Source organism: Narcine bancroftii, chromosome 11, assembly GCF_036971445.1.
Source record: "Narcine bancroftii isolate sNarBan1 chromosome 11, sNarBan1.hap1, whole genome shotgun sequence".
NCBI classification, from domain to species: Eukaryota; Metazoa; Chordata; class Chondrichthyes; order Torpediniformes; family Narcinidae; genus Narcine; species Narcine bancroftii.
Window position 1 is genome coordinate 12,059,773 of NC_091479.1, and position 8,954 is coordinate 12,068,726.

The following is an 8,954-nucleotide window of genomic DNA, read 5'->3' on the forward strand; positions in this document are numbered from 1 at the left end:
TGAGGCAAATCCATAGATACTGAGTGACAATGAAGGAACTCCCTTTTGGTTCTCTTTCTCTGAATTCAAGGGGCACTGGGCACTGCTAATGGCGAATCTCATGGCAGACAAAATGACTGCCTTACTGGCTGAAGCTCCCTAGTTAGGCAAAGCATTCATTCAGGAGCCTTGCCATTTGGCGTGGGCGATCACATCTCTCCATCCATCACGATCTCTGACCCTCCGAAGTGGAGTTGTTGCCTCCCCTGTTCTCCTTCAGTGAAGGTTCCATCTTTGAGCCAAGACCATAGTCAATGACCATACAAGGGAAAAAATACCAAAGTGCTTTCCCGTTGCAGTGTCCGTATTGGACGGGTGACCCTGGCCATTGATCGGCAGATTCATCTGGCCACCGTTTTACAACCAGAAATTCAAATTTGTAGAATCCGCTTGTAAAAACCATCCACCATCTGCAATCCATGGCTTCACGTGACCCTGATTGGGAAGGGGGGGTGCTAAACGGGTCCTACACCCTGCCCAAGGCTGACCTGTAAGCTATCGGACCGAAGGAGCACCTTACACCTCCTTTTGCTGAACAATTGCGTAGCCCCGACACCGGAAGACACCGACACAAATTTATAGTCACAAAGAGAGAAAAATATTAGAAATATAAATACGAAAATAAATATTCACAGTTCGTTGGCCAATAATGCAAAAAGAAAATTGACACATCTTGTAAGTTATGCAGCAAAACCCCTCTTATCTGGATTTTAAGCCACCGTCAAAAAAAAATAAGGTTAAGTGGGGGCTCAGTCAGCACATCGCCAGCAATTGGGATTCGAATCCTGGGCTGTCTGTGAGGAGTTGGCAAGTTCTCCTCCCATCTGTGTGGGTTTTCTCCGAGTGCTCTCATTTCCTCCCACCCTTCAATAGGTACAGGGGTTGCGGGCCAATTGGGTGTCATTGGGCGGCACGGGCTCGTGCTAGGGACGGGCTCGTGCGCTGAAAGGGTCTGTTATTTTTTTTATATAAATGTGAAATTGGCGCGCCTCACTGTTATTTTGTCAATCACGCAACGCAGCCCCAAACAACCAGAGAATTCACTTATCTGGCATCTATCCATCCCCAGGTGCTGGGTACCAAGGGCTTTACTGCAGATCAGGTGATATGGAGGTTCCAGGGCTGCAAGAAAACCTGTTCTTGAACCTAGTCTTCAGGTTACTGCCCAACAGTAGCAGCGAGAATAGGTCGTGACCAGGGTGGCGGGGGCTTTTATGATATAGCGCTTCATGCCTCCAGTGGCCGCGATGGACTAGACAATGCCTGCTACCTTCAGAAGCTTTCTGCATTCCTGGGCCCGTCATGCAGCCACGCAGACAGGGGCCAACTACTGTCAAACCCAGACCACCCGTAAATTGGAAAGAGCGACACTTAATATTGCACCTGGGCACTCTCCAGCCAGATGGCATTGACTCCACCAGTTTCTGCCCCTCCCCTCTATCTTCATTCCTCCAACTCTCCACCCCTTTCCCTCTCCATTCACAGAGCCACGCCCCCTCCCCCTGCCTGCTGGTGTGCCTTCCCTCCCTGATCCACCCATTACCTCCTACCTGTTGGACTGTTCTCCTCCCCCTACCCACCCCCCACTAATTTCTATTCAGGTTCCTGTCTGCACTTTTGTTCATACCTTGACGGGCTCGAGCCTGAAACATTGGGTTATGTATCATAATCTTTGCTATACAAAGGACACTGTTTTCTTGCTGAGTTTCTCCAGCGTCGTGTTTTCACTTCAACTGCGGAGTCTGCACACTTTTGAGTTTACAAGGGCCAACTGCACCTCTCTTCTCCCCCCTCCACCGTCCGTCCATCAGCTGCGGTCTGCGGTGACACGTGGACTCACGAAGTGGCTGGGAGACAGTGAAGCGAGCTGGCTGCAGTTAGCAACTCGCTCGATGCACCGAGAGAAGCTTTCCTTTCTTTGCAAGGGAGAAATTTAATCTTGTTGTTTTGCAGGCAGATTAAACTGCTGTGGCCAACTTCAGTGGATGGGGAAACCCAATAGCCCAATTAGATGTTTTAAAACGGTAGCACTGAAGAAAATAAACCGAAGGTGAACATCAAAGAGCTTAAGCTGGCAAATCCATTGAAATGTCAGAAGAGTCTGGTGTCAAGGCACCTGCAGGTCCAAGCACCTCGCCCATTAGGGCCCCTCTCCTCACTGGGGAAAGGATTAGAATCCATTGTCATGGAATTCGCTGTTTTGTGGCAGCGTCATAGGGCAAACATTCATATTATAACCATCTTTCATTACTATAAAAAAAATAAATGCACGAAAAGTAAGGCAGTGTCTTTGGCTCCAATGGCAACGGGAAAGACACTGTTCTTGTGCCACTGAGCCCTCATCTTTAGGCTCCTGTACCTTTTCCCCAATGGTAGCAGAGTGAAGAGGGCCTGGCCTGGGTGGTGGGGATCCTGGAGGATAGAAGCTGCTTTTTTTTTTTAAAAAGACACCACCTCATGTAGATGTCCTCGACAGAGTGAAGTCTGGTGCCTGTGATGTTGAAGGCCGAGTTAACAACCCTCTGGAGATTATTCTTGTCCTTCATACCAGGTAGGGATGCAATCAGCCAGAATGCTCTCCATGGTACACCTGTAGAAGTTTACGAGAGTCTTCTGTGACATACTGAAGTTCACTTGAGGTCAGGCTACTGGCACAGTTCTTTAGCCACGCCTGGTTCCACAAGAGGAACAAATGAAGCCGTTTAATGACTCCCAGAAGATTGGCTGGTGGAGACGCGAGAGAGGTGGTCAGAAAGAGACGAGCCTACAGGACGGTGGCCATGGTGGAGGACCAGCAGGGGTCGACTCTACGGCCGACAAACAAGTGGCAGGCTGTTAGCGACTCCAGTCAAGGAGAACATGCAGGCTGCAGCCAACTGCGGTCAAAGGATTCACATTGGGCTGCGGGAGACCAGCTCTAAACTGGCTGAAGGGGGGCCAGGTATCAGAACTGGGACGCAAGAGGGTGCCAAGAGTGGGATGGGCTGCCGAGGGGCCTCAGGCACCGAAGGACTGCTGATCACCAAAACTGAGAGCTGAAGTGACCTAGAGATCACAGGTCAACAAGGGTCAGCTATCCACTGTTTTCATCAGATAACAACCGCTATGTGGCCAAATTGGAGGGTGGAAGGGGCATGGTGGGCAAATGGAAGAGCAACCTTACGTGCACAACAAAAAGCTTCAACGCAGTGGCGAGGATCAGCTGATGCCTCCTCTTTAGCACTCCCACCTCCAACTCATGAGTTCAAGTCCCATTGTTGACAGGAGTACAAAACCTGGACCAGTATACCTACAGTCACTCTGGACTGTCAGTGGCACAACCTCATGGCCATGGAACACCAAAAAGACTCTTTGCCTATCACATCCCTCCTGACTGCCAGTTTTTGGATCGCAAGTCGCTTTTGCCTTGGTGATCAAGTGCTTGTCTAAATAAAAGTACCCCCAACCTACGACCATAATTGGGACCGAAGAATTGGTCATATCTTGAAATGGACACAAGCAGAATTTTGCCCACATGCGTGGAGTCCCAGAATTTTAAAGCAAACTTTTTAAATCAAATCTTTTTTCATCATAGATTTGACAACAACAACTTAAAGCTTCCTGAATTTGTCAATCAACCTTGGTGAAACTTTCAACATTCTAGTCTATGTTTACCTTGTTAATCAGTGTTGCGGTGTCCTGGAATCTGTAGGCTGGGTGCGGCCATCTTGCGCATGAGCGAGTTTTTTGGTTGGCGCATGCACTGTGGGTTCGCATATTGGAGTTCAGTTGGCGCAGGCACGAGAGTCAAACATCCTAACGATATTGCGCCCTTCACTCTCGCACCTGCGCCAACCGAACACCAATACGCCAACCCACCATGCATACGCCAACCCACCATGCATACGCCAACCCACCATGCATACGCCAACCCACCATGCATACGCCAACCCACCATGCATACGCCAACCCACCATGCATACGCCAACCCACCATGCATACGCCAACCCACCATGCATACGCCAACCCACCATGCATACGCCAACCCACCATGCATACGCCAACCCACCATGCATACGCCAACCGAAGACTCACACGGGTGCACCACAATAAAGATGCCCGCGCCCAGCCTACGGACCCTGGGACCCCAACAAGGTAAGTTCACACATTTTGGCTCTTACATGCCCTGTATCCGTTATAGTTTGTCAAATACAACACAAAACCACGTAAATTTTATATTTTTTCTTATACAGGGTTTTTAACAAATTCGGTCGTATGTGCGGATGGAAGCAAGTCAAAAAGGTCGCAAGTCAGGGAGGAGCTATACTGCTTAGAAGATGTGAAAGTCACTCCCTCCACTGATTATTAACGCAGTGGTCTCTGTATTCCAACTGCCCACCGGGTGAAAAATATTCTTCCTTCGATTGATGACCTCCGAACCCTTCTCTATATAATGTGCTCTAGTTTTAAACACCTCCACTGTGGGGCAAAAACATCCTGTTTTCCGATGAGAGATTAAGTGCAGCTTGGCCTGCTCTCCCAGATTTAAAAATCCCACGGAGAGCAGCAGTGGGGGGTGGGGCGGGAATTCCCTCTGGCATCGAGTTAATCCCTCAACCGGCGCCAAAAATGGAACCGCCAGCCTTCCTCGCGGTTGTCCGTGCGATGTCTCCAGACGGACATCTGTCACTGCGTTGCCCGGCACTGGCCCGGTACGGCAGCAGAGGGCGCTGGGGTCAGAACTGAGCCCAGGAGAACGGCAGAATTCGCCTTCCTTCAGCCTGAGCTCACGACAGGGAACCTGCTGCTTCCGAACAAACCCCCCGCCCCCCCCCCCCCCCCACCTCGCTGACAGATGACGGCTAATTAAATTATGAGCTGAGCAACACCAAAGCACCTGCACATTTGCACAATTCAGTTAAGGCGCTCGCTTTTGACAGGCCGGAGTATTGCTGGCACAACGTAGCTATAAATCTTTTGATACTTGTCCAAAACACAGACGTTGTGCCAGAGGGCTCTCTTCAGCTTACTGTTCTTTGAAAGCACCATTTGGCTTCTTGCCAAACATCACAGTTTCAATTTCCATGCAAACAGATGGTAGCAATTACCAGCACTGGTTTGTGGTACAGTTACACTAATAGCCTCTCCACTTTGTCAAGAAAACTACTTTTTCCTATCCCTCAACACTTGCCCTTTTCTCCCTCCCACTCACCCCCCACCCCCCCCCCCCCCCCCCCCCAGCCAAGGATGCTTATTCCGTTTAGTGCTGCGAGCTCTGCAGCCACTCCCCCAGGAGGTTCCGGGGTCCCGAGCCCGGGCATGCGAAGGATTTGGGATTGTGTAGCCATCAACACCACAGTCTCAGGGCTGCGACATTTCATCCGGACCTCGGGTGCTCCCCGTGACCAGTTTGCGCACGCTCTCACTCTGGATGCATGGATTCCCCCCCTCTATGGAGCTGGATCTAACAATGCAGTTGTGGGTCAGTAGCACGAACAGGAGTGGGCTGAGCACACAGCCCTGAGGTATACCAGTGCTCCGTGACGATGCTCAACATTCTGCTACCGACCTGGACATTAACTGCCCTGACTTGCTCTTGTCAATCCATGACAAGACTCATTCCCCCCCCCCCCCGCCCACATCCCCAAAAGAGGCCAAATCCTAACAAGTCACTTAGATCAAGGGTATGGTTGTTAAACTATGAGGCTAACGTCTAGTAATTTGGGCCATTGATCAAATCCTCTCAGAGGAGGAATTTAAATTCAAGTCACCAAATAAATCGAGTGCTCCAGTTTCCTCCCACCCTTCAGGAAGCTTTGAAGTTGTAGATTAATTGGGCAGCGTGGGCTTGTGGCCATTACCGTGCTGTACGTCTAAATTTAAATTTACCCAACTTGATGAATCAATTTTACATCTTGCACATACTCATCATTGCTTGCATGCTCAACAAATCTCGAATTCAGTGCTCATACAAGAGGAAAAAGCAGAGGTAAGAGTTCTGCAGCCCCAACAAGATCGCAGCAAGGGAGAGGGGTCTTCTCCGATCCAGGCAATAGGAGAAGTCAGTTGCTGCAATGGAGAACTGTACAGCAGAATCTTCGCACCTCAAGGGTCTTCAGTCGCTTAGGTCAAGACCTTACCAATCGTTACCAACCTCCATTACTTGCATTTTTTTTACTCAATTTTACAAATGGGAATATTTCAATTGGCCCAACATTTCTATGTAAGGTTTCAAAGAGTCAATTCCAGCTCGTCCCTCAGATAGGTACGTTTGGTAGGTGTAGGTTAATTGGATATAAATTTGGTGGCATAGGCCTAAGGGGCAAAATGGCCTGTTATTATTGTGCTCCATGTCGTTTTAAAAATAGTTCAACTTGCCACCCCCTGATATCATTTTTAATCTCCTTTTCGGGTCACAGAAGTCGCACAAAAGGGAAAGAGGTTTCATTCAATCGCGCCTTTCTCAGTCTGGTCCACATTCTCCCAAATGGAGAAATTCATAACCAGCCCATCCAACACCACCTTGGTACATCGATGCAAGGGGAACGGGATGAGTGAACACTGAACATTGCAGCACAATGGAGGCCCTTCGGCCCACGAAGTTTTGCATATAGTCCTACCTCCTAACCATCTATTTTTTTTTCTCCAGGTGTCTGTCTAAGATTCTCTTAAACACCCCTATTGGTCCAGTCTCCGACATCACCCCTGGCTATACAAACTTGCCCCTGACATCTCCCCTAAATTTCCCTCCCTTCACTTTGTACAGGTGTTTGCTATTCCTGCCCTGGGGAAAAAGGTGCTGGTCGTCCACCCCATCTATGCCTCTCAGAATCTTGTAGACCTCCAAGTCACCTCTCTCCAGAGAGAAAAACCCTTAGTTCTAACCTTGCCTCAAGATTTTTTTTAAATATTTTATTTAAAACTTTTTTTTTTAATATACATACATGTAATGAATTAACTTTGACATAGTCAAAATATTAAATTTAAAATCGCAATGATTACATGTTGGGTTTTCCCCACGCTTACCCTCCCCTCCTTCCTTATATCCCCCACCCACTCAAAAAACCATATATATATATTTGATATTTAATTGTATGAAATATAGAAAAAGAGAGAAATAGTTCCTCACACATTATTTTTTCCAATCCAGGCAACATCCTGGTAAATTTCCTCTTCACAGCTTCCACATCCTTCCTGTAATGAGGTGACCAGAACTGAACACAAAACTCGGGAGTGTGGTCTCACCAACGTTTTATAGAACTGCAACATGGCCTTACGACTTAATTTCCCTGATTAATGAAGCCCAGTCTTCTTAACTATCCTATCAACCTGCATGTCGCCCTTGAGAAATCTGTGGATTTGGACCCAAGGTCCGTCTGTCCTTCCACAAATGAAAGCACAAAGCCAATATTATCACACAAAAGAGCAGATCTACAGCTTTCTATGTGTCACTCATAGTTCCATAAGAGACATGCTTTCAGCCAGCACAGATCAGGTGTCTGAAAGTAGTAGAGAATGAGACTGGCCCACGGAGGTAGTTCCGCTCATTGGGAATGATCAATTGCAAGGTGGACAAGTCTATTCCAAGGCCAAGATGCTTAGAGTTAAAATGGAACACATTTCCTGTCCGTTCCAGTTCACGTTGGAATCCAGATGCGACGGACAAAGCGTGACAGAATTGAATTACCTGTTTGAACTGCTCTTCATAACCCCATTCGCTGGGCGACTTTGAATGTGCTTGGCTTGGCGAAATGGACTGAGTGCTTCCAGATTGCTGGGATTGTCCACTAACACCTGGACGGTGGGCAGGTGGGAGCCTCTGAGGCAGTGCTGCTGGAGCTGCCTGTTTCCTGAGATAATCCAACTCCTCCTCCTCCTCCTCTTCATCTTCCTCGTCACCTCCTCTTGCCATCTCCTCGTCCTCCAGATCGCTGCCCGGGTCTTCGCCCTCGAAAGCGTCATCTTCGGGTTCAGAATCCATGCTGCTCTTGTTGGATACCCGTGGGAGGCCAGCCCCAATGGCCATGGGTCTGCCCCCCGGTGACGACCTGGAGGAGGCAGCCAGCGCCGCTTGCTGGGCTGCAAACTGCTGAGCGTAAAAGATGTGGGCGTCTCGGATCCCCCTGTCCTTCCGCTCCCTGCCCTCCATCTCCAGGCGGGCCTGTTGCTGTCTTTGTAAATGTTCCATCACAGCTTCCAACTTCATTCCCTGATGATGGATCTGAGAACTTCCAGTCAGAACCAGGTTTAATCCTTCTCCAGTCATCAAGCCAGGCTGTCAAAACAAGGAGGTAAAAATTAAAGAGTGAAACACAAAAGTCTGCAGATGTGATTGTCATAAAAACACAAACGCTGGAGGAACTCGTTCTGTCTCGCAGCATCCGTAGGAGGCTTCGGGCCTGAGCCTTTCCTCAAGATACGGGTTTTTTTTTAAAAAAGCAGGCTTAGGGAGAACACAGACCAACAGACAAAATGAGTTAAATGGATATGGAGAGCAAGACAGGAGAACAGATGGGAGGGGGTTGTTTTTGGTTCCAGAGAAGTGGGGAGTTTTTTTTAAAAATACAAATACAGTGTTCCAGGAAATTAATGGGTAAATCTTTATAGTATTACAGTCCATGGTTGTGTATAGAACCAGTCCCAGAAGACCAGGACACAGTTAAAAGTGGTTAGTTCACCAATCCTTGCAATCTCAAGCAACCGGAACATTACACTTGTTCAGCATCAACCAAAACACCGTAGGCACCGAATACTCTGGTTTTATTCATGGGGCTCTTTCGATCAAACGTTAAGCTGCTGGTAATGAACTTGGGCCACAGTGGCCTTTTCCCTCCACGGAGGTTCCCCCAGGAGCTATTTTTCTTCACTCCAGAATTCAACATCAGCAAATCTTGCGTCTCTTGTTTTATTTTTGCTCTTTGAGAAGCTTTCCAAGA

The 8,954-nt window shown here is 48.4% G+C and overlaps 1 protein-coding gene across 3 annotated transcripts in view; it reads right to left on the reverse strand.

Annotated features, from left to right (window-relative positions):
- The window catches only part of LOC138745525 (AT-rich interactive domain-containing protein 3B-like), a 183,617-nt gene extending 175,329 nt beyond the window's left edge, over positions 1-8,288 (reverse strand). For all 3 annotated transcript variants that reach the window (XM_069902620.1, XM_069902621.1, XM_069902623.1), the window contains exon 1: positions 7,706-8,288. In XM_069902620.1, coding sequence (XP_069758721.1) covers positions 7,706-8,284 — 579 coding nt within the window. In that variant the 5' untranslated portion in view covers positions 8,285-8,288. The remainder of the gene's footprint in view (positions 1-7,705) is intronic.
- Between the last annotated feature and the right edge of the window lie 666 nt (positions 8,289-8,954).